Raw genomic sequence first — 26301 nt, forward strand, 5'->3', positions numbered from 1 at the left:
GCGACAAAAGTGATATTATTACAGTAAAAAGGCTCTTTGAGGGCGCTGTTGGCCTCTTGTCTGTCCTCTGTTGATTCCCTTTTGGTTAATTACAACCAGAACATCTAGACACAGTCAGTTTTTCATGAGGATTGGGAGACATTGTGGGACGCTGTCCACCCTCGGGGGCCTGACCGTCCCCTCCTCCCCCCCCCCCCCCCGTTGTGTGTACACAGAGGACCTCAGCCACCCGTTCTGCTGCGGTCACTGTGCCGAAACCTGGACACCCTCTAGACCCCTGGAGCCTCTGTGCACCCGTACAGTTGTGAAAGGTCAGCCTCCCCCACCCCCACCCCCACCACCACCACCACCACCCCTCCTTCCGTCACTGCCATCTCTTCTCCTACCTTACCCTCAAACCAACCCCTCCTCCTTCATCCTCCTCGCTTCCACACCCTTCCTCACCCACCCACCAACCCCCATCCTCGCCATGCAGCTATCCCACTGCCCTGCCATCTCGCAGCATTCCGCGGGCCGTGCACACAGAGGCCTATTGTGTGTGCCGGGAGACGGCAGCATACAGTCAGGGCAGCAGAGAAAAAGGGATGTGTAGAGCTGAAATGAACACAGTATCCCTGCTGTACGTTGATACAGATCCGTAGTTGAAGTTGTAGCAGCTCTCAGTGACATTGCTGCAACGTGGTTTTGAAAAGAGAGCAGTGGAAGGTGAATGTTGAATGATTGCTCCTCAGTTCTCAGCTGTGCTCTTTTAGATTGTGCATCCTCTGCACTTGTAGGATGCTATAAATGGAGGCAGTAAATTCTTTAGCGTCTCTAGATTCATCGACAGTTTTCTCTGACGAGGCATAATCAAATGGTCTTTGTCGTCTCTTTTTACTTTCTTGCATCTGTGATTTCAGAGTGGTTTTGGTTTCTTGGCTATTTTTACTATTTCACTGTACTGAAGGCTTGAAGAGGAGCTGTAAAAGCCTGTGTTAACATCTGTAATAGAATAGGCTCTCATTCATTCCCCAAGTTAAAGCCCCGTCCAACAGAACTGCACCTTTGTCTTTCTTTACGTGACACAGCAACAATGACTTGACCTGACACAGCAAACTTAACACAAAATGGCACAGTATACTGCCTCTATTGTCTAAACAACACAGATTATTTATCCAGCTGGGTAACTGGCTGTTTAAATTCTTGAAAGGTTTTCGTTGCTGGTGTATCATCGCTGGTTGTTTTGTCCCAGTAAACCTGAGATCACGAAAACCAGAAGGTCCTATGAAACCAGGGTCTTCCTTAAACGTCTTCCTTAAACACGATCCCAATATACCGAACAGGTCGTAGATCTGGAAGACGAGAGCTAAGATGGTGGCTTCGAATCTTTCTTTTCCTGTATGTGGAATGAGGGGGGCTCTCTAAAAGGTTGTGACCCTGGAATTACTGTGCCTCTCCTCATGACAAAGACCCCCTTTCAAGCCCACTCACCTGGGCTATCCAGAGAGAGGTACATGATAGCGATCACACAGGTGTTTCATCACCCTTCTGGCTCAACCGCACAATAGATAATTATGCCATATATGTGCTATTTCGTCAGGAATTTTCTGTGAAGGTCAATAAATCCTGTTGCAAATCAAAGTGCATATGGGGAAGTGACATACAGACATAAATATATAATATTTAACTTCTAAATACAGCAAATGTTACTCCTATCTCAAGGGGAATATCCTTCTATTGTGATGGTTCTGTTAACTGGATCCCACAGCCTCTTGGTCTTTGTCCAAACAGACAAGGCTCTCAGGAAGTTTGACCGCCATGTGAACACGACATAACTGCACTGTTGATTGGTCAGCTCAACACTTTGAGGTTGGTTAAAGTATTCGGATTAATCCATAATCCAGGAGACTAGACCGAAACAAACAACCCCACTGACCCATTGTTGAGTTCCCATAACCTGAGAGTTTAACTGCACACGGCTCCTCATTATTCAGGGAAGTTAGCTTCTATTTGTGAGACCTCTTTTTATAAAAAATGAATCCTAGCTCTCAGGTAAAAGTTAAAAGCCACAATGTTGAGTTCAGGGAGAGGATTTAAGTTTAGTTACACAGCAGTTAGATGAAAACTAGCTTTTTTCTTTATTATTTTCGGTTTGTGAGCAGTTTTCTTATACCTTCTTTGGTTTATAATGTTTTAGCTATGTTGTTAGAAAAGTCTGCCCGAGGACTGGAAAGACCAGGTTCAGGACTGGTCTGTAAAAGTTCTGGATTGATTTTACTTAGAAGTATTAAGACATAGAACAATAGACATACAGTAGCTTATTTGATGAAGACAATGCTATAGTTGGTCTGTAAACAGCAGTAGAATATATAACATCATTTAATCATGTGTGTGTACACCGTAACAACACTATAATAATCAGTTTTATTACAACAATGATTTTACTTCAATCAACTACTTCTACACTTTTTTGAGATTGGTGGAGTCAGTTCTTGACCTGTTCTCCCTTAATGTGAAAGTGAAGGTGCATCTCATGGCCAAGCAGGTCAAGAGAGGAAGGAGGGCTTGAGTTAAGAAAAAAAAAAAAAAACCTGGGAGGGTAGATGCTGCTGGACTGAGGGGAGGGAGGTGAGGTTCGGGTTTCAGCCTGACAGGGGGTCTGGGGGAAGGACTGGTATTTTGGAATATACGAAGATCCATACAAGGCACAGTGGACATAAAACCGCGCTGCTTGCCCTGACGCGGTGGGTGCAGAGTGCCAGCTGGGGCCCCACGTTGGATTTCACTTAGATTTTGGAGGATTTGACTGCATGGTGCCATAAGTCTCTGGGAACACACACTTTACACACCACTGACTGAAAAGCCTGGTCTCGTCCATCCCTTCACTTCTCACGCAAGCTACTGTCTAATATTTAGACATGTTCGGCTTTGTGGATTCAAGGACTGTTCTGCTACTTGTAGCATCCCAAGTTGTTTTACTATCCGTGGTCAGATGTCAGGAAGAGGACGACCGTAAGTTGCACTGTTTTTCTTAACTTCTTCTTCTTTTTAATTGCAAAAAATGTGGATTGTTACTCTGATGACATTGTTGCCTTCCCAGTCTTCTCTACCTGATGTCTCAGAAGAATAGTGAGAAAGTAAATCCAATGCTGGAGGTGTGATGTCAAAAGATGAGCAGGAAGAGCACAACTCTGGTTTTAATCTGCCATATTGCCAGCATTACATGCTATTTTACAGTTATGTAGTTCATTGTTTCTGCTGATGTGAGTGTATAATGTCAAGCAGGCTACCCAAGTCTTTCCAAGTAAGCCAGTCCATGTCTTTCTGTGGGATAGGTGAGGCTGTCAAGGCCCATCAGTGTGGGATGGAGGACAAGGTGAACAAGTGTCCGTTTGTCCTCACCTGCGTCCTGCTGCTCAGCATGTCCTGCTGTGTTTGCTCAAACTCTAGTGTTAGTTCTTAAACAGCAAATCTGGCTTAATCCTTATGCCTTAAAATGCTGTTGGATTACTTTTTTGCCCAACCATTATGTAGAAGAAACACTTGTCAGACAAATCTTTAAAATTAGTCTTGAGAATGAAAATGTGAGTTTTATTTTGAAGACGTGTAGAAAATATGCAAACCTAACCCACAGGACTTGTCTGGAGCAGATTCGGAGGTTTTCTTGATGTGAAGTGACGGGGTGAGACAGAGCTTGACCCCAGGCTAGCAGGCTCAAAGGGTAGCGGCAAGGCAGTGGGACAGAGGACAGGGTGCACAGCAGGGCGTCAACAGATGATGGACACATAGTTGTATTTATAGAAAGATGGACTTTACTGCATCCAGTTCCCTCTCTTATAGCATTAATACACTTTAAGCATTACATAGATTGCAAAAATAAAATAAATGGTGGTAAAGAAAGCAGAGGTTTCAGTAGCCAAGAACTAAACCTCCTTGTGACGTGTATGCGCTAAGTATCACTTTGGCTTAAAAAACAAACAACAGCAGTTGGAAGGCCACAGCCCTAAGCTGTACATATTAAACAAAACACCCATTCTTAATTCCCCAAGGTGTTTGCACTGGCGCTCGACACAGCTATGGGATCCAGATGGAGAAATTTAGAAGGACCCATGTGTTTACTTAAGGCAGCAGCTTGTCAAATGGGCACAGTATCCCTGTAAGAGAGGTTCATTCATACGAGCCGGCCTGCAGGTCAAATATACTCAGCCGACGACGTGAAATACCTCAACTAGGGCTTCAGACACAGCTGCCAACTGTGGGGTCCTGTTGACATTACATTTTATGCGGCTGTAAAAAATTCTCCTTATGATAACTTTAGTTATTTTTAAAACGTGAGTTAAAGTCCACAGCTTCTGAATTGTACCAGTGTATTTTTGGGGGTCAGACCACCACCTGTTCATCAGCATCAAAGGAACAAGGCTACCTTCTATTCATTGACACCAATTATGGTTTATCATGTAATACTGTTTTATGAATGTCACCTTTTTGTGTACTTTGCACTACATCATGAAGTGTTCACAGCCTTTTTTTTGATGCAGGATAACTTTTATCTCTCCTTCCTCCTCCTCCATCTTACCCCCACACTGCTTTTACTCCTCCTACTTCCTTGCCGTGCCCCTTGAACCCCCTTTCATCCTCTTACTCCCTCACAACTTTTTTTTCTTTTTTTTTTAACAACATCTACTTCACAAACCCTCAACACTGTATAAACCCCAATACCTTTCTAACTCTCTCTCTCTCTTGAACCATCCTCTGTCTCCCCCCCCCCCCTCCTCTGTCCACCTGCCACGCGCCCCCTGCTGGCCACCACAGAGGAGGCAGGTGGCTGCATCCAGGACGGCCAGCAGTATAATGATAAGGATGTGTGGAAGCCCGAGCCGTGTCGCATCTGTGTGTGCGACAGCGGAGCGGTTCTTTGTGATGAGATAATCTGCGAGGAGATCAAAGAATGTGCCAACCCTCTCATCCCATCTGGAGAGTGCTGTCCCATCTGCCCCGCTGATGCCAGTGCCCCCATTGGTTGTAATTTATTTATTCACATACCTATAAATAAATTACTCTCTTAGCTTGCATTTATCTCACCCTGGCTCACACTTTAGAATGGGGAACTGCTTTAGGATCCAAATTTTCCTGCCCGATCGGGGGTTTGCAGCAGTCACTGATGATTGTCTCTAAACGTGACTTTTAATAGATTTGGCTGCTCTGAAACATTTCAGCTTTATGATTTGGAATTAGTCAATAACGATAATGATGTTCCCTATTCCAAAGTGGCCCCTCTACATGCTTGGTTTGGATGGAGACCAGACAAGCGACATTAACAGGATCCTCTCGTTCCCAATGAAAGTCTGTTCCATGTGGAATTGGATGAATCCTGTCATGTGTTGTCTGGCTCTCAGCTAAACCAGTAGAGACGCCTCCTGCTTTTTAACTCATGACTAAGATGAAGCCTACTTTCATGCTCAGCCTCAACTCCATGATTTATTTGACCCACTTGGAGGTCTCCTGCAAAATGAAGGCGTCTTCAGGCCTTCTATGTGTAAAGAGACACTGTATTCCTGTAGTCTCGATTTGACAGATTTATCCAAATAAATAGGTGCAAAGCTGTTAAAGAGAGAGTTGTGGTTTTATATTTGAAATAGAATAAGTTTAAGATCACTTAAACATGAATTAATTTACACAAATTTGGTTATAAAGAGTCTTTTTTTTTTATAACAATATAAGATACACAAGTGTACTCCAGCTATCACTGTGGCTGCTACAGCTTTACTTCCTTTCACATTTTGCTTAAATGATCAGAACACTTTAATCTCATCTGGTCCATGCTTGCTTCTGCTTCATCCCTCTTGGAATTACATTTCAGCATTAATATGATCTGGATGGGTTGTTGGCCTTTGGGTTTGGTGAATGGTCGTTAGAGGTCCTTCCCCATCTCTTTTCCTAAGAATCACAAACTAGGATTTAAATCAGTCAAGCGTCTGAAGTGTTTTTACTGACTTGTACATTTTTAATGTTCTGTTCTTCTTTTCCTCCCTTCACACATTCATCTGCAACATCAGAGACATTTGGCGCTAAGGTGAGGCCGGTGGTTGTGGGAAAATACTGGTATCCATTCATTCAGCCAGTAACTTTAAAAATAACCTTTCTTGTCAAATCTGTAGCTGTAAGTAGTTTGTTTCTGAGTAAAGTGTTTCAGGCCACTGATTTCACTTCTTTCTGTCATCAATCAGGGCCAGAAAGGTGCACCAGGAGAGATTGCCGATGTAAGTATAAATCCTCTGCAGTCTGTCAAACTGAAGTAACGTCCCGTACAACAACCTTTATACACAAAGCCATTACGGGCCTGAGAACACATGAGCCAACAAACCTTCCTTTTCTATGTTGCTATTATTTGGAATGAATAATTGCAGACTTTAAATGTCCAACACTGTGCCCATTCGTTTCCACAATCCTCGCCTCTACACATTTAAAACACATATAAATATATTTCACAAGTTCTTGCTTCGTCGGACATAAATTTATCTCCAAACACTGAAAAAATATCCATTGTGTTGTTACTTTTTAAAATGTTTTATTGATTATCCTACTTTTTCTTGAGTTTTAAGCATTTTTGATCATTAGAGGGGCAATTTCTCGCTAATGAGAAGCTAACTACAATGCCAAACAATCCCTCATTGAACTTTATATTACACAAGGAAAAAAACCCGCATTCCTTGGGCATAATGAACCCAATCAAATCCTCTTAGATCCTCTCAGCAACTTTGCTGCAAGTGCACATGTCAGGTGGCCAGAGTCGGCTGCACCAGAGGTTAAGAGGTGATGTTTTCATGAAAACTTGTCCTGTCAAATGAAATCCTCATCAGATTGTGTTTTTTAGCTTGATGTCCACCTCCTGCGAAGCTGGAATGTTCTTCTCTCATTTTAACGTAACCGGACACAATATGAACGATTGGTCTTCTAATAAAGAGTAATTGACAAAAGCTTTATTTTTCACCGTGCAGGTTGTAGGACCAAAAGGACCACCGGGCCCTATGGTAAATATTACACACTTTATTCATTTTATGAAGAATGTTTAGCTTATTGCATTTATTCTACACTTGTTCAAGCATCGTTTGATGATAAATATGTATTGGTTGACAATGATATGATTATAAATAGGAGTTTAGTTCATCCTGGGGATCTTACTGAGACAAATATCTTTGTTTTTTGCAGGGCCCCTCAGGTGAGCAGGGAGGACGCGGAGAAGTTGGCGCTAAGGGTGATAAGGTAAGAGCCAACACACTGTGTCCTAAAAAACACCTCTCAGTACAGCATTCACAGGAAATGACCTCGTATTAATATGTGAGTTCAGCATCAGACGGCCAAATATTGAGTCAAGCAACAGCAGCTCTGATCATCGTAACAACTGAGCTGAGTTCTGTAATAGTTTGAGATTGCAGCGTTATTACTACTCAAGTGTAGGAACATCCAAATCTAATCATCACGCAACAGACATTAGACTTCTTCCGCAAATGTTTTGTTGTAAAACGATATTATTTCTGACCTGGAATCTTCTCAAGTAGTCCTGATGAACCTAGAGAAAATCACCTGCTCTCTTTTTCCCTAGGGAAATATTGGGCCTCTTGGAAGAGATGGTGAGCCCGGCACCCCTGGAAACCCCGGACCCCCCGGCCCACCTGGACCATCAGGACTTGGAGGGGTGAGTGTGGGGCACTCCTGTAACACAATGGCATCAACAACAATTTAACAAAATCACATTTTCTTATTCCCATATCACACAGGGATAGAAACGAGTGGGTAAACATTCAAACAGAAGTATAAATATATGACTTAATCGTAAACTGTTGATGTAAATCACAAGAATGAAAATTATTTAACCAGTTGAGTCATTAAAAAAAAGAAAATCGTATTTACAATGGCGGCCTGTCAAATCGGCCCGACACATCAGTGTCTTAACAATCACTAAATCCCTTGTTGTTCTCTTTGGCTACATTTGACTCAGTCGATACACAAACAGCCCAAATAAGTCGATTTGTTATTCAAAGAAGTAAGAGGGAAGAATGTAATCTCTTCTTAGTCGATTAATTGGTCATTTTGGTCTCAGTCGACTAAGATTTCTGGAGTCGATTAGTCATTTATTATTGCTTTTTCATGCTAAATGACTTACTTTTACGAAATTTATGAACACAGCTTCGGTGAACACAAGATTTAAAGTGGTGCTTTTGTGTGATTCTTCATGTCGGACAGACCTAGAAGAATGTGAAGCTTGTCTTTCTACTTTCTCTCACGGTAACTGATCCACCATTTGGGTCATTAATTCAGTCAATGCAGTTCACTTGCTGCTGTGTGTAATGGCCCACTTAGCTCAGGCCGGATAACAGATAATAACTATAATAACTGCAATAACTGACTCTGAGTCTCTTGTCTGTTTTGCGTGTTACAGAACTTTGCTGCTCAGATGGCTGGAGGTTTCGATGAGAAGTCCGGAGGCGCTCAGATGGGTGTGATGCAGGGGCCGATGGTAAGCAGCACTGTGTGCAGTGAATATATCTAACAGGAAGTGTGTACGTTTTTGCTATGTAAACAGTTTCATCTCTCACAATGACATTAAACTCATTACGTACATTTACCTCGGCTCAGAGTTGCTGCTGAAGATAAGTGGAGAACAATAATGACTACAATGCTGCCACCTTGTGGTTCAGTAGTTTCACTTCAAGCTACCTGATAGATTCCGAGTTGACTTTCTCTGTTTGTCTTGTGTGTCTCTTTCAGGGTCCCATGGGTCCTCGTGGTCCCCCTGGACCTAGTGGAGCTCCTGTAAGTACACTCATTACAGCACTACATCACTATGTGACCGGTCATCATAATCAACTGGACTGCTACTGTAGAAACATATAGAGAAGAGTTGTTGGCATAAATGGATACATCTTTATTACGTTGTCATTTGTACCTACAGGGCCCACAAGGTTTCCAAGGTGGACCTGGAGAGGCAGGAGAGCCTGGACCCGCTGTAAGTATTAGCACGTATCCCAGAATGCATCTATGTGCCCAACAGACTCCGTACTGCTCCCATTTGCTGAAGTGTTTAGGGTTTAACAGCAGCACCTACTTCCACAGAAACAAATGCTGATTATAAATGATATTATAAATTTTGCTATAAATGTAGTTCAACGGCAGGACAGTGTGAAGGCAGTGTTTGCATTTTGCAGCACAAAAGTCTGATTTCTAATCGTCGTTAAAGCAATTAAATTACTGTCACTCATGATTTACCTTTGTTTGCAGGGAGCATTGGGACCTCGTGGACCACCTGGACCTTCTGGAAAACCTGGTAGCGATGTAAGTGTCGAGGCCTCGTCTTTGTATGAAACTCACAGCTCAGTAAAACATAAGCTGACACAAAGTTACGGTCACAAAAAGTCAAAACGGCCTTTTGTCCCTAGAACCAGTGCAACTATTTCACTTGATTGCCTCACTATTATTTCACAATGACGTTTGAGTCAATCAACATATAAACAACTTTTAAGCTCCCTACCCTCTAAATGTACCACCAGAGGGCAGTCTCTTAACAATGCTGCTGAGAATGATGATATATTTCCTCCTCAGTAAAGTGCAGTGCTGCTACATCTCATCAAGCAGCTGCTTCAGGAAATAATCATCCCACTTCCTGTTTGTTTCTAGGGTGATGATGGCAAACCTGGAAAGGCTGGTGAGCGTGGACCTGCAGGGCCTCAGGTGACTAACTCCAGGATTACAACACATGTCAAAGTCTAAAGAGGAAACTAGCGATGTGGTTCAGCGTTCCTCGTGTAAAGATTTTGTGTTCTTTTTCTATTATAGGGAGCTCGTGGATTCCCTGGAACTCCTGGACTTCCTGGAATCAAAGGACACAGAGTGAGTGTGTCAACCTTGCGTATGCGACTTGTAACTCGTGCTCATTCATTGCACCCTGATGACTGACTGATGTGTCTCTGTAGGGTCACCCTGGTCTGGATGGAGCTAAGGGAGAGAATGGTGCCGCAGGAACCAAGGTAAAAACCACCACATGTATCTTTTTGTGATGATATCGTTGGAATCGTTTCGCAAATATTCCCCAATCTGTTTCCGCTCACTTCTTCTAATTTCTCTGATCTCTGCTCCCATCAGGGCGAGTCTGGTTCCTCTGGAGAGAACGGCGCCCCTGGACCCATGGTGAGTCTCCAGTGCTTTTTTTCTGGTCTGCTATATTATTTGATATTTGCAGAATGTGAATACATTTAAGCTATGTGTTTCATAATGATCGAGATAAACTGATCTTCTGTCACAGGGACCACGTGGTCTGCCCGGTGAGAGGGGACGTTCTGGAGCTGCCGGAGCTGCTGTGAGTAACAAACTGATGCATCAATATGTTTCTAGTTTTCTGTGCCTTGTTTGTAACAACTTAAAGAAACATATCATCTCTTCATTGCGGTGTACACTACTGACTATCCTGTGTCTTCACTCTTCAGGGTGCCCGTGGAAATGATGGCTTGCCCGGTCCTGCTGGTCCACCTGTGAGTATCGTAGTTTCCGCTTTGCATCCAATTTAGTTTGTGATGTTTTATAATGCCATGTCTCTGGATAACACATCAACAAAGGGATGAGACATGAAGCCTAACCAGCAGGTTTTTTGCTCTGTCTACAGGGGCCCGTTGGTCCTGCTGGAGCTCCCGGTTTCCCAGGATCTCCAGGATCCAAGGTTTGTGCAGATCCCATTATCACAAACTAGTATTTCATATCTGTGGCAGATCTTATGTTGTAAAATAAAGCAACAAAAGCCTGGCGAGTGTCACTTGAAGCATTTGTGGTTCAGGTTGTTTATCACTCATCCTAGGTTCTTTCAGTCTGCTTACATGGAATAACAGCCCATAAACTCCTGCCTCGTTCTTGTAGTTACTGTTTTTCATACACAGTATGCCATAGTCAGTTAACTTACTTATAATAAAGGTAATTGTCCATAAATATATATATTTGGGTGCATATAACAACAGACAGAACAGGTGCACACCACTATCTTCAGCTTTTCTAAATGGAGGTACACATTTTGGATTCACAGATGAGTATTTTCTTCGACCTGTTAATGATAAGTTATTGTGTCCTGTCAGGGAGAAGCTGGTCCTACTGGAGGCCGTGGATCTGAAGGAGCACAGGGACCTCGCGGAGAGGCCGGTACCCCAGGATCCCCTGGACCCTCCGGAGCATCGGTTCGTGAACCATCAACCTGATCGACCAGACTTTTGATTGGCTACATAGAGCGGTACCATTCTTACAATGCGTTTTTTGCTCATGAATTCCTTCTTCTTCTCTGTCGGTGTAGGGTAACCCCGGTACTGATGGTATTCCTGGATCTAAAGGATCTGCTGTAAGTCCACTCTCTGTATTCATTGTTCTAGAGTCCTCCATAGTTTCTTTGTAAATCACGATACCACTGTTATGCATTATTCTGATATTTTGTTGTGTTTTGTTCTTCCTTGAAGGGTGGTGCTGGTATTGCTGGTGCTCCTGGTTTCCCCGGCCCTCGTGGCCCACCCGGACCACAGGGAGCCACAGGACCTCTGGGGCCAAAGGGACAGTCTGTAAGTCACCTGGGAATAATCTAAATAATCTGTGAAACCTTCATACTTGTTTGTGTTGTGATTATTTATTGTTGTGGCTGTCCTCTTTCTTGCCGTGTTTAGGGAGACCCTGGTCTTCCTGGATTCAAAGGAGAAGCTGGACCCAAGGGAGAGCTAGTAAGTATATGCTAAGTATACCACTTTGAAGCATCTTTTAGAATGAGACCACAGAGGAGATTTACTGACACATCTTCATTTCTCCAGGGCCCCATCGGTCCTCTAGGAGGCCCTGGTCCTGCTGGTGAGGAAGGAAAGAGAGGCGCCAGAGGAGAGCCTGGATCTGCAGGACCACTCGGACCTCCAGGAGAGAGAGTCAGTCATCAGGATGTTCAACAACATTTTAGATTGCCTGTTGCTATTTTTAGCACAATCTAATCAAATGCAACTCTGATTCTTTCCAGGGAGCTCCTGGTAACCGTGGTTTCCCAGGTCAGGACGGTCTTGCCGGTGCTAAGGTAAGACCCGTCAGAACTGATCTCGGCTCACTGACACCATGAATAGATGATCTGACCACTGCAGCTCCAAAAAAGATGCCGTTGTGGTCATAAAACTAGCTGCCATATGTCTACCAGGTTGTTATTGAACCTGCTGATATCTTCTCTACTTCAGGGTGCCCCCGGTGACCGTGGTGTTCCTGGTGCTGTTGGGCCCAAAGGTGCTGGTGGAGATCCTGGACGCACAGGAGAGTCTGGCCTCCCCGGAGCCAGAGTGAGTCAGAGCAGTCAGACGGCGTTATGTAGTCTTTGTCTTAAACCAGAGGGATGTTCAGTGTGGCCGGCTTGATCGGATTGATTTTATTTTGTTTTTGATGCTGATGACCTCTAACATGTGTGGTCCTTTCATAGGGTCTCACCGGCCGTCCCGGAGATGCTGGTCCTCAAGGCAAAGGTGGACCCTCTGTGAGTACAATATTTATCCTGTCTCGCTTATCAAAGGTTGCAGCATTTCAGTCACAAAAGGATAAGACATTTTAAAAGATCCCAAGCAAAAGAAATCCCCTCATCACTAGCAGCGGTGTGACATGTCGTGAAATGCTGGCGTCACAACTTAAATACGTTTTTATAATAAAAGTGAGTATGTGGTTTTTACCCATTTACTTTTATAATTAGACACTTAAACACACAAAAATAGTACAACTCACCCATGCAAAGTGGCTTCCCAGCAGTATTTTTAAACAAACTTGAAAATAGCACTTTATTGCACGAACACAGGAAATATAACAACCCTTAATTCAACACATGATCTAAAATAAAAGCCTCGTACTGACTAAGACTTTACATTGTAGTGTGAATCATAATTAACTGGAAGAAAGTATGCAAGCACACACACAAGTTTCAACTCCCACTGCTTGAGTGCTGATTTCCTACCTGTGTGTCTTTGACAGGGTGCTTCTGGTGAGGACGGTCGCCCCGGCCCACCCGGCCCTCAGGGAGCCCGTGGACAGCCAGGAGTGATGGGATTCCCCGGACCAAAGGGAGCCAATGTGAGTCTTTAGAGAAGTCCAGTAGGAGCACATACAGCATAATGAAAACCTGATAATATACGGTCTAAATACATCCATGTCTAGATGGGACAAATCAGTAATACAGCTTTTCAGAAGCCAAATATTACTACTAGTACTACTACTGTCGGTTAGCTTGTAGCACTCTAAGCTAAAGAGACGACGGATCGTTGACTGTGATTTCTCTTCAACAGGGCGTAGCTGGAAAGACAGGAGAGAAGGGTCTTGTGGGTCGTCCCGGTTTGAGAGTGAGTACATTTTCCCCATAAATACAAAAACATCACAAATGGATTCATGGTCTCCAGATCCCTTTTCCTAATCTAAATACTCCTCTGTGAACAGGGTCTGTCTGGAAAGGATGGTGAGACTGGTTCTTCTGGACCTTCTGGCCCCGCTGTGAGTATTTCAGTGTAGTTACATGTTGTGAGATGTGTTTTCACTTGTTCTTTGTCCCCGACTGATCCCCTGTGTGTGCGTCTATCATAGGGGCCTGCTGGAGAGAGAGGAGAGCAAGGACAGCCTGGACCTTCCGGCTTCCAGGTGAGTTTATTTCCTCTTCAAATTCCCAGAAAACGCCAGTCTGGAAAAAATCAAAGCGCGACTATTAAAATGATTGATATTCAATATGGCTTCATAGTGTGTTGCACAGACAGTTATTCAGGAAGCCAGCAGACTTAGGTCTATGTTTATAAATGTCATATAATGAATCCCTTTCTTGGACAGGGTCTGCCTGGACCATCTGGTGCCCCAGGAGAGGGTGGAAAACCTGGAGACCAGGTGAGTGACACTCACTAACAAACATTACTTTGGATTTACTTCATCTGTTGGTCTATTGGGGCTGACAACCCTTTTGACACAAACTGTGTCCAGCTACCTGCCAAATGATGGTTTTTCTGAAGACCACTGCTGAAAATAACAGCAAATGTAGCAGTGAAGGAAGTGAGAGATGAGCTGAAACAGTCTCTGGTTCAAGCCTGTAGAAATAAATAAATGTATTTCTGTAGCAACAAGAAGATCGCAGTGCTAATGCGTAAAGTTAATCACCAATGGCTGTTAAACACACTCATAAATCTTATTATTTTTAATAAGTTAAAATGACTAATCGACCTTACAAACATACATTGGGAATCAAATCTTCTTCTTGTAGTTTAACGTTACAGTTGGGTTAACATTATAGTCTCTATTCTCAGTACTATACTATTCTATTTCATATTTTATTAGTCTATTTTAATCATTGTATATAATTTGGTCTTATTTTTTCTTACCTGTCTCATTTACTTTTGTGATTTATGTGAAGTGGCTGCTTTAACAAATAATATATCAAATATTCTACAGATGTAGAAAAAACAATATGCTAAAGTTAAACATCTATCAGCTCTTTCCAAGTCGATCCATAACTACATTACACAAACAGAAAATTAAATTGTTTTTCTGTAAAAGCCGCATTCCTTACTGCTGAATGTTTCTCGAGCTCAGATACTTTTATTACATTACAACATTCAGGATTGAAGTTATATTTAGTTATAAGATTAATTGTCGTATTCTTACTGGGACTAACCATGAAAGCTCAGCAGAAGTTTTTACGACACAGATGTTTAGATGTGTGTCATAAATCTGTGTCTTTTCTCTGTGCAGGGTATTTCTGGAGAGGGCGGAGTTCCTGGTGCTGTTGGACCCAGAGTGAGTTTCCATGTTAAAGCTTCACGTCTTCATTTCCAAACACACGATTCATACATAAATATTACGACTTATTTACGTTGTTGTTTTTATACAAGAGGATTCAACAAGCACTCCTTACATCACTGAGCTACCATCTGTTGTTTCTCGCGTTGACTCAGAGTCTCTTTGTCTCCTAACAGGGTGAGCGTGGGTTCCCTGGTGAGAGGGGTGGTGCTGGAGCTCAGGGTCTTCAGGGACCTCGAGGACTTCCTGGAACACCTGGAACTGATGGACCCAAGGTCAGTGGATACAGATTTTGTGTTGAGAATCAAATTGTTGCCCTGAGTCGACTAGATTTATGTTTCTTATGAAAAGGTCAGCAAAAGTCTGTTTCATCAAGGTGGACTTCTTGTCCGAGCAACTAATTCCCTTCATGTTCTTGAAAGGCCCAGATTTAAGCCAGGCTAGCTGTTCCCCCCTGTTTCCAGTCTTTATGCTAAGCTAAGCTAACTGGCTGGCTGCAGCTTGATATTTACTGTACAGACATATAACAAATTCTCATCTGATTCTCAGCAAGAGGACAAATAAGCATATTTTTCCAAAATACCAAACTATTCCTTGAAATTATTTAAGAAAAAGCTTTGAAGATTTTTCCGGTCTAATCATTTCTTAGTGGACATGTTGAACATGGACCTGCAGCTTTGGTCAAGTTCAAATCTTTTTAAATGAATAATGAAACATATTTAAGGCTTTTCACATTGTTCATTCTTGTTTTACCAGGAAATAGAGAACCAGCTTGTCCACACTCAACTCAATTAGTTCATAAGAACCTAGTAGACATGAATAAATCTGACTGACAGGTTATCTCCTCTTTGTAACTCAGGGAGCCATTGGACCTAATGGCGCTGCTGGATCCCAGGGGCCCCCCGGCCTGCAGGGTATGCCTGGAGAGAGAGGAACTGGTGGAATCTCAGGAGCCAAGGGAGACAGAGTGAGTGGTGGATTCTTCAAAGTGGACATTTAGTTTGACATCATGCATTATTTCTTGAGTTTAAATGGCACATTTAATAGAGCAAATGTCATGACCAGAGGCCTTTGTAGTTCCGTGTTTAATTAACACGCTGCTTTCTTCTCTCTCCAACAGGGTGACAACGGACAGAAAGGACCCGAGGGAGCTTCTGGAAAGGACGGTGGAAGAGTGAGTTCAAAATGAGTCCTTGGTCTCCGAGTGAAGTCATCTAACACAAGAATCACAGTCAATCACGCTCAAACTCTATTATCTATAACTGGTATCCATGCTCTTCCTCAGGGTTTGACTGGTCCTATTGGTCCTCCTGGCCCATCTGGACCCAACGGAGCCAAGGTAAGAGCAACAGTGTCACCCTTTGGATTGTTTAAAGGGAAATCGTCATCAATTGAGTTGAATTATTTTGGTTGGTTTGACTGACTGGTTCTCTCCTATCCAGGGTGAAACTGGAGCTGGTGGCCCCACTGGTGCCACTGGTGTTCGTGGTGCTCCTGTAAGTACCTCTTCTTGTCATGTGTACAGTAATAATAATAATAATAATAATAAACTTATAAAAACACAGAACACATTTAAAACACAAAGAGGATGATATGAACTCAATGCCAACAACGAAACATACATAAGAACACAGAGAGCAAAAAGACTAAAATGTCTGAAAACACAAGTGGGTTTTTGGAAGTGATTTAAACGCTGAGACAGAGTTTGCCCGGACTGCAAAGGCCCTGTGACCTTTATGTATGTAAGCTGGTCCTTGGTACAACAAGGAATCTGATGATCTCAGGAAGGGACATAGAGCAATAAAGGATCTGATAGATAACTCGGGGCAGGGCTTCGTACGTAATCAATAATATCTTAAAATCAATTCTAATAGCAACAGGTAGCCAGCGTAAGGAAGCCAGGCTCGGTGAGATGTGCCAATGTTTCCCAGACCAAGTCAAACATCTAACAGCAGAGTTGATGAGCTGGAGGCAGAAAAGGTTTTACATTTTTTGCTGAAGCCAAAGAGTTACAGTTAGTTAGTCTAATGTACTAGTTATGAAACTGTGATGCAGTACACATCACACGTTAATCAGCTGGTGTGCATGGGTCTGGAACTGAGCTGCTGCTTGAAATAATGAAGCCTCTTCTCATTAATAATAAAAGAGCAACACTGTACGTGTTTGGTCTTTTTTTAAACCAAGTCTCAAATTGAATAGCGTCCTTTAGCCTGGACAGAGCATGATGCTGCTGCTCACAAATTAAAAACATTACAGGAACATGAAGAGGGGATCACTAAGCCGAATTTGGACAGTGTAGACACTTTGCTAGTGACAGTTAAATTATTGAACTAGAAGAAGAAGAAGGATAAACTTCTATAGTTAGAGATTAAGTGGAGGATTTGTATGTGTTCATGCTAATAATCAGACAAGGATTGTTACGACTGCTGTCACTCCAACAAGGTTGTAAATAAGCGGGAAGAATCTTATTTATCTACAAGAACAAAAAAACAAACAAACATAATGTCAAAGCATAATGATAAAAACAGCATGAATATATCTCACCCCGAGCTCTTCTGTCCTCCTGCAGGGTGACCGTGGTGAGATCGGTCCTCATGGGCCTGCCGGCTTTGCTGGACCTCCTGTAAGTAAAGTCAACGCAGCACCGCTTGTTAACAGGAAACAACTGAAAGATGGTTTTAATATAATAATAATAATTACTTTTCTGTTTAAAATGTCCAGGGTTCAGATGGTCAGCCTGGTGCTAAGGGAGAGCTTGGTGAGTCTGGACAGAAGGGAGAAGGTGGTTCTCCTGGACCTCAGGGACCATCTGGTGCTCCTGGACCTGTGGTGGGTATTTTTATTCTTATTATATCAATTGAAGTCACTGTAGTGTAATATCGAGATGACTAATAGTTCTTTGTCTTTTTCAGGGACCCACTGGTGTATCTGGACTTAAAGGTGCACGTGGTGCTCAGGGTGCTGCTGTAAGTAACTCCTATGTTTACGTAATCGCATGAAGAATCCATCGCAAAACACTTCAGCTGAATGCAGATTCATTCATTAAGATTCAGAGCTGTTCTTTTAAATTCCATTGTAGCTTTAACTCTGCACATTCACAAAAACAATCAAAAGAGAGGTTAGGCCTTAGATCGCTGTGAATTGAGATGCATTGATGGTTTATATTTGCTGAACCCTTCCTGGTTATAACACTTCTTGGGTATGTTTATGTTGACTGAAGTCTTTTTCTCTTTGAAAGGGCGCTACTGGTTTCCCTGGTGCTGCTGGCAGAGTTGGATCTGCTGGCCCTAATGTGAGTGTTTCATCAATAACAAATTCCTAGAAAGGGAAATCAATTTACTTGATCAAAAACGATTTGTGTACTTGTTTTTGAGTGTATTTCTGCTCTTACCCACTTAAATCTTCTCTCTTTCCATAACAGGGTAACCCTGGTGCTGCTGGCCCTTCTGGCTCTTCTGGTAAAGACGGACCAAAGGGTGCTCGTGGTGATGCCGGCCTCCCAGGAAGACAGGGAGACGGTGGTCTCCGTGGACTTTCTGGCGCACAAGGAGAGAAGGGAGAGGCTGGAGAGGATGGACCACCTGTGAGTTTCATTTTGCGCCTCACAGGAACACATTAAGTACCTGTCACTGGTGACAAGGAGTGTGAGACTCAGTCTTCTCTTTCCTGACTCTGTAGGGTGTCGATGGGCCTTCAGGTCCTGCGGGTCTGGGCGGATCTCGTGGTATTGTTGGTTTGCCCGGTCAGCGTGGAGAGAGAGGTTTCGCTGGTCTCCCTGGACCTTCTGTGAGTGTTTTCTTCAACATTTAGCTTCCGTGTAAGGTGTTTGATAAGAGCCAGAAAAGAAATATTTTTTACAATTTGGTTGCCGTTTAATATTTAAAAGAATTCACTCAATTCAGTCGGATGAACCTTAATCTTCCTGTAACTTTGCAATAAAGCGTCTTATTCTTGTTAGTTATCCTTCAATTTCCACGTTTAGACACAAAATACTGATCCACTGAAGATTAGCAGATTATTCTGTCTGCCTTCGATGTCAAAGGAGCTACTGGAAAATCTAATGAAGATATTCCCTCTGTGTTTAGGGAGAGCCTGGTAAACAAGGGGGTTCTGGCTCTGCTGGCGACCGCGGACCTCCTGGACCTGTGGGACCCCCTGGACTTACTGGGCCTTCTGGAGAGACTGGCAGAGAGGTCAGACCTACAGAATAATAACAACAACAACAAAATGTTACGAATGTCAGGACAGCTGTTCTGTCAGTGCATCACGTTATGGCTGTAGGAACAGCATTTACATTATGCTTAGGAAATAATACTGTCATCTTGATCCATCACATCATTAAAAATATGTCTCTGCATCTCAGGGTACCGCTGGATCAGATGGACCTCCTGGTAGAGACGGATCTACTGGAGTCAAGGTGAGAGACTTCAGCCTCACAAAAAACTCTAGTCCAGCAAATCCCACAGTTTGACTAAAGTCCACTAGATCTGTTGTTTTCCTGAGTCATCACCTTGTTGTCCTCCTGTAGGGAGAGCGAGGTAACACCGGTCCCGCTGGCGCCCCTGGAGCTCCCGGTGCCCCCGGTGCCACCGGACCTGTCGGACCCCTCGGCAAGCAGGGAGACAGAGGAGAGGGCGTAAGTAACGCAACATCCTGCAAGGCCCACAGGCAAAAGGCCCAGTGTCAGGCACCAATCCGTATTTTTGACCCACAATATTGTTTCTTCCTTTAGGGCGCTCAAGGACCCGCAGGGCCCTCTGGACCCAGCGGCGCTAGAGGGATGGCTGTGAGTATCACCTCTAATGGCAACAATACTATTATGTTTTAATTTTAATTTGATTTAGCTAATTAAGGGTGCTACATAGGCAGCCATGCATTTTAATACATGTTAAACCTTTACTCCAGGGACCCCAAGGACCACGTGGGGACAAGGGAGAGAGTGGTGAGGTTGGAGAGAGGGGACAGAAGGGTCACCGTGGCTTCACTGGTCTGCAGGGTCTTCCCGGACCTCCTGTGAGTAATCCACATCTAATAGTTCACCCCTGCTGCACACCACTTCTGATCTGTCTAATCTTTAATCTTTAATCTGTCATTGTCCTCGTCCTAACAGGGTTCCTCTGGAGATTCTGGTTCTGCCGGACCTGCCGGACCAAACGGAGCTAAGGTGAGAAAGCAGAGCGCCAAAAAGAAAAAGCAATAAGCGAAAGAGAAGAAAAAACTCTTCTTCCATTTCCATCCTGCAGCTTTAACACCTCAGATATGTGATGGTGATGAAGGGTTAGTCTTTTTGAAATTCTCAAATCACCTGAAGAAGACGGGGACAGGAAAGGCCACGTGCTTTAATTACCCACCGCTGTGATAAGAAGGGCTGCTGAGGCATTTTGTAATTACTCTCTGCTCAGAGACGAGGCAGACGGACAGGAGGAGCCGCGATTTGTGAAACCGCTCCTGCTGAGATCAGAAATGGACTTCAATATCTATTCTAGATTAGCTAAGCGCTGAGCCCGATAAGGAAAATGAAGAGAAATGTCACCGTACAAATAGTCTTCATGCATAATAAGGCAGAAGGGTTTGGAGGTGATTGGGGTAATAGAGAGGAACTGCTGGCACATTTGAATTGCTTAATCAGATTTCTTTTTTTATATTCAGACTGCATGATGGATCTAAAAAAAGAAATAACCAGCACAGCTCCACACTTTGAATAGAAAGCACAAGTTCGTAATATAAAGTAATGTTTCAGATAAACGCAGACATGCTCACTTACACTCGCTGTTTCTGTAGGGACCACCTGGACCATCCGGACCTGCTGGCAAAGACGGATCAAATGGACTGCTTGGCCCCATTGGACCCCCTGGACCTCGTGGACGTTCTGGAGAATCTGGTCCTGCTGTACGTAACGTGTCCTGAATATAAGTCATACTCCACTGAGCCTTTATACTGGGCTTTATACTGAATGCCCACCTGATCCATTTCCTGCTAACAGGGTCCTCCTGGTAACGCCGGACCCCCTGGCCCACCTGGTCCTGCTGGCCCAGGCATCGACTTGTCGGCCTTCGCTGGTATGGGTCAGACCGAGAAGTCCCCCGATCCTCTCAGGTACATGAGGGCCGATGAGGCCTCTAGCTCCCTGAGGCAGCATGACGTGGAGGTCGATTCCACACTTAAGACACTCAACAGCCAGATTGAGAACCTGCGCAGCCCCGACGGCAGCAAGAAGAACCCGGCTCGCACCTGCAGAGACCTGAAACTGTGCCACCCCGAGTGGAAGAGTGGTGAGTAGGCCGGGGAGTCGAAAATGATGTGAAGAAATGAAAGTGTGCTCATGTGCCTCATTTTGCCTTAAAATGTTCTTAACTGGTGAATGCATATTAGCAAATTATGAATTATTCTCTTTTAGATATGTCTTTCTACAATACCTCAAAAATGATATTATTACATCCTGGTGTGAAAATGTATTGGCCTGGAAAAAATGTTTACAACCAATTTAGCAATCAGCTAACTGCTCCCATAAGATCTGACTATTAAATCCAGATCGAGACAGTCTTTGGGTGTGTATAGACTGCGCTTGATTGACATTTTACATTAATTGCATTTATGTAAATGACAGAAATGAAATCAGCACACAACACGTACAAAGTACTGCTTTCAGTTTCATATCGCAGAGGAAGGTGCAGCTTTTCTGATGGTGAACTGAATATTTAGATGAATTCTGTTCAGTGAATAAGGAATGGCCGTCATCACCTGCAGCAACTTGTGAGAGACAGAATCAGACAGACGGCTCGCTTTAATGTGCTATCTTCATACCTTTTCCTCTCAGTTTAACGATTGGGTGTGTGAATGATTCTCTGTATGAATATGGTCATATTTAAGGTCATATTCTTACTACCAAGGAAAAGTGGCAGAAAAACTAAGACAGGAATATCATTACTACAGTGAACAAGATCAGCTTTCCTCTCATTTTCAACAAAATACAGATCCCTTGATGTCCAAACCTGATCTAGAAATGCTAATATATGCTTTTATTAACCCACGTCTCTCATCTCTCCAGGTAACTACTGGGTTGATCCCAACATCGGCAGCATAGCTGATGCCATCAAGGTCTTCTGCAACATGGAGAGCGGAGAGACCTGCGTCTCCGCAAGCATCGCCGAGGTACCAAAGAAGAACTGGTGGACCAGCAAGGGCAATGACCGCAAACACGTCTGGTTCGGAGAGACCATGAACGGAGGATTCCACGTGAGTGCACTTTAACGATACAATGCTTCGGACAATGTCCGTTAAACTGATCTCGAAGTAAAACTTAATGATCCCTAAACGTGAAAGCTTGCTAATGAATTCCCTTCGACCTGTCCCGTGGTCGTGCAGTTCAACTACGCTGATGACGGCCCCGTTGCCAACGCTGGCAGCATCCAGCTGACCTTCTTGAGGCTTCTGTCCACCGAAGCGTCCCAGAACCTGACCTACCACTGCAAGAACAGCGTAGCCTACTTGGACCAGGCCACAGGCAACCTGAAGAAGGCCCTGAAGCTGCAGGGCTCCAACGATGTGGAGATCCGCGCAGAGGGCACCAGTCGCTTCACGTACACCGTGTTGGAGGACGGCTGCAAGGTGAGACTCCTGCAAAATAGAGCCAGAAAGAATGAATCTTTCTTGTGTTTTATGTATTGGCATTATATTATGAGTACTGCTGTTGACACATTCCTGTACTCTCAACCAACAGAAACATACAAGCCGGTGGGGCAAGACTGTCTTTGAGTACAAAACACAGAAGACCTCCCGTCTGCCAATCGTGGACATTGCTCCCATGGACATCGGCGGAGCGGATCAGGAGTTCGGAGTCGAAGTAGGCGCAGTCTGCTTCTTGTAAAGTGGAATATCACAATGGCCCCCCAAAGAAAACACAGGAAATAAATAAACTCAACCATGAAACATTACACACACACTTCCACAATAAAGAAGACTGGAAATTATAAAAGAAAATTGATACTTTTTCCTCTCACAACGAAGTGCTCTCCAAGTTGTACTCCCTGGATGTTAGCGCTGAAGGGCACCGGCAATATCTGTACACCACACCAGCATTCTCTGTCAACCCTGCTTCCTGAGATCCAGTCATGTTTCCCATGGCCCACTGTTGACGGGAATGCGTCAGAGCCAGGAGGAAGAGGGACCAAGCGAACAAGTTATGGAGAACAGAAACATGACTTGATGTCACTTATTTATTGTCTAACCTGAATGGGCAGAGTTGAGGTAGGACTGGACGGGTTTACTTTGTAAGTAAGACAAGCCCCCTTTCCACTACAGAACAGCCGCACAGCCTCTGTCCCAGTCCTACTCCACCTCCCTCCATGTTTCCCTCCTGACACACAAATACGGCATTTTGAATCAGTGTAGACCAAAATAAATATCCTCAGTAAAAATCAAATCCAGGTGCTCCAGGCTTGTACATCGTGAGCGGGAGTAAAACCTTTACTGTGTATTATAAATCCTTGGTTCTATTGTTGTAAAAGTCTGTGTTTATAAACAACCAGATGGTTTTATATATATATATTTCCACATTATGTGTGTACATGTGTCTTTATGCACACCAACACTTTTTGGAAAGTGAGGTTACATTTGGGATGTACCCCTTGACTGCCCATCAGAGGAAGGCCCAGTTCTCATCCATACAAAAAAAAACAAAAGAATTTGAGGGAAATTTGTTGTGATTTCTTTTATTGTAGTCATCCAGATTGTTTAAAGCTACCTCACGCTGAAAAACAAAGTGAAAATGTTGAGTTTAAATCTGCGCTGACCAAAAATCAGCTTTCAGTGGAATCTGGGGCTGTATGGCCATCTTTGCTTTGGGTTGCTCTCTCTTCAGAAGGTGCTATGAGTTCTGTAATTCAGTCCCCCCCCCCCCCCCCCCCCCCCCACCACCCATACCCCACTTCCCACTAGCCTCACACCACACACTCACACTCCACCCTGGAGGAGGGGTGCAGTCGGGATAAGACATGGGAGACGGGATACTTAGAGGCCGACCGAGGGCGGTTGCTCAAAAAACAACCAGGGTGGGTTGTCTCTGTGTGTGTGTGAGGGCGTGTACATTTTTTTAATTAATTTTATTATGATCATTTTTGTTTTTATTTTGGTACACTTCTAATTGATGTAAATTGGAAAATAAAAGGAAAACCGAATTAAGAATGAAGTTGATTTTTAATTGAGTTTTGAATAAAAACAGAAATGGCGTGGGGACGTATTTCTTCTTTCACCAGAACCGTTCATGTGTGCTCAAATGTTTTATTTTTTTGTTTGTTATCCTTTGTTACTCTTGACTGTGAGTGCATAGTCTGTGTGTGTGAGTGTGTGAAAGTTAAAAGACTGTGATGCAAGTGTGTGTTTTCATATGAGAGAATCTCATAACAACAGGAACAGACGTACTGTATTTGTTCTGTGGTGTCAGGGTGGGGCTGGGTGTAGACGGCTCCTGTTTTGTCTGAACTAATAGGCATAAATAAAGAACATTTTTCTTGACTGGAATCAAGTATTGTGTAGAGTAATGATGCATCAGCGTCTTGTACTGTGGCCAGCTTCCTCTCCGTTCTGTCCTGAGTAATAAAAGCTTGACGTAAGCCTTCACAGCGACATATTCTTATTCCAAATAGTGCCATAAACGTACAATTTCATACGTATGCAGATAAAATATGACATAAATATGCTAGTTATTCTGCTTGTGAAAAAACTATTACATTACATTACAGTCATTTAGCAGACGCTTTTATCCAAAGCGACTTACAATAAGTGTATTCAACATCGGTTTTCACTGGTCACCAGAAGTCATAAGTGCATCTCCTTGTTTACACAAGCATCTAAGAGCATAAACCAGAGCAACAGTGCAGAAACAAACTCATACGAATACAATAAGTGAAACAAACTAATATGAATACAATAAGTGCTAAGTGGAAGGCTCAGGGTAGGCCTTCTTGAAGAGGTGAGTTTTCAGCCTGCGCCAAAAGATGGGCAGCGACTCTGCTGTTCTGACGTGAGTGGGGAGTTCATTCCACCATCGTGGGGCCAGGACAGAAAACAGCCGTGACCGGGTCTATCGGCCACAGGGACCTCTGAGCGACGGGGCAACCAGTCACCCCGAGGTAGCAAAGCGAAGTGGTCGGGCGGGGGTGTAGGGCTTGACCATGGCCTGGAGATAGGAAGGAGCTGTTCCTTTCACTGCCCTGTAGGCTAGCACCAGAGTCTTAAACTGGATGCGAGCTCTTACAGGTAGCCAGTGTAGAGAACAGAGAAGGGATGTGTGGGAGAACTTGGGGCGATCGACCACCAGACGAGCTGCAGCTTTCTGGACAAGCTCCAGAGGTCTGATGGCCGACGCCGGGGCTCCGGCAAGTAGAGAGTTGCAGTAGTCCAGGCGGGAGATGACAAGAGCCTGGATGAGCACCTGTGCCGTCTCCTCAGTGAGGAAGGGGCGAATCCTCCTGATGTTGTAGAGCAGAAATCTGCAGGAGCGTGTAACCGATGAAATGTTTGCTGAGAACGACAGTTGGTCATCCAGGGTCACGCCCAGGTTCCTCGCAGTCCGAGTTGGCATCACCACGGTATCGTCCATGGTGATGGACAGGTCTCAGTGCGGAGGAACAGTAGCTCGGTTTTGTCCAGGTTCAGCTTGAGGTGGTGTGTCGTCATCCACTTCGAGATGTCACTTCGAGCCAAGCACGCAGCGATGCGTGCCTCCACTTGAGTGTCACTGGGGGGAAATGATAAGACCAGCTGGGTGTCATCAGCATAACAATGGTAAGAGAAGTCATGCGAGCGAATAACAGAACCCAGAGATGTTGTGTAGAGCGAGAAGAGAAGGGGGCCCAGGACTGAACCTTGTGGAACCCCCGTAGTCAGCATGCGTGGTTCCGACACGGCCCCCTCCATGTCACCTGGTAGGATGCAAACAGGGAGAGTGCAGAGCCTGAGACGCCCATCCCCTCGAGGGTGGAGAGGGGGATCTGGTGGTTCAGGTGCAGGAGAATCAGGACAGAGGAGAGAGAGTTAGCTCTTGTGGCGTGAAGCGACTCCGTCACCGCAAGGAGGGCTGTCTCAGTCGAGTGACCCACTTTGAACCTGACCTGGTGGGGGTCAAAGAGGCTGTTCTAACAATGGCAATTACAATTAGGACTGGAGCATTGAAGAGTACTACATGTATAAAAACAGTTGTATAGCATCTTTTAAGGATCAGCGAGAGCTGCGTGACATCTGATAAACTGACTCAAGTGACGTCACGTTGAGGCTGATGACTAAACATTTTTAAAGAAATAAAAAATAAAATCAGAGGTTTGAAGTTAGAAAGAAGTGGCAGACACCAGTCGGCCGGGTGGCCCGGATTAGATTATTAAGAGTGTGATTCGGTTTGTAACTGTTTTTAGGTTTGTGGGAAAATAAATCCATTTGATTTTAACTTGAACCAGCTGTTTTGTTTTGGAAACGGACACAGAAGCACATGGCTGCAAGGGGGGGGGGGGGGGGGGT

At 44.1% G+C, this 26301-nt stretch overlaps 1 protein-coding gene across 1 annotated transcript; it reads left to right on the forward strand.

Annotated features, from left to right (window-relative positions):
• Window positions 1-2897: 2897 nt before the first annotated feature.
• col2a1a (collagen, type II, alpha 1a) lies at window positions 2898-22657 on the forward strand (the record flags this gene model as incomplete). Its single annotated transcript, XM_079172835.1, has 54 exons — window positions 2898-2991; window positions 4792-4998; window positions 6036-6052; window positions 6207-6239; window positions 6978-7010; window positions 7189-7242; window positions 7583-7675; window positions 8420-8497; window positions 8749-8793; window positions 8933-8986; window positions 9259-9312; window positions 9655-9708; window positions 9814-9867; window positions 9951-10004; window positions 10120-10164; window positions 10280-10333; window positions 10461-10505; window positions 10637-10690; window positions 11097-11195; window positions 11309-11353; window positions 11469-11567; window positions 11670-11723; window positions 11811-11918; window positions 12008-12061; window positions 12216-12314; window positions 12452-12505; window positions 12991-13089; window positions 13302-13355; window positions 13450-13503; window positions 13594-13647; window positions 13831-13884; window positions 14743-14787; window positions 14967-15065; window positions 15650-15757; window positions 15911-15964; window positions 16076-16129; window positions 16233-16286; window positions 17360-17413; window positions 17512-17619; window positions 17703-17756; window positions 18029-18082; window positions 18212-18373; window positions 18469-18576; window positions 18876-18983; window positions 19154-19207; window positions 19319-19426; window positions 19523-19576; window positions 19696-19803; window positions 19901-19954; window positions 20572-20679; window positions 20774-21062; window positions 21839-22026; window positions 22156-22398; window positions 22511-22657. The coding sequence occupies 54 exons, from the start codon at window positions 2898-2900 to the stop codon at window positions 22655-22657; spliced, it is 4464 nt and encodes a 1487-aa protein (XP_079028961.1).
• Between the last annotated feature and the right edge of the window lie 3644 nt (window positions 22658-26301).

This window comes from Pholis gunnellus, assembly GCF_910591455.1.
Source record: "Pholis gunnellus genome assembly, chromosome: 2".
NCBI lineage: Eukaryota > Metazoa > Chordata > Actinopteri > Perciformes > Pholidae > Pholis > Pholis gunnellus.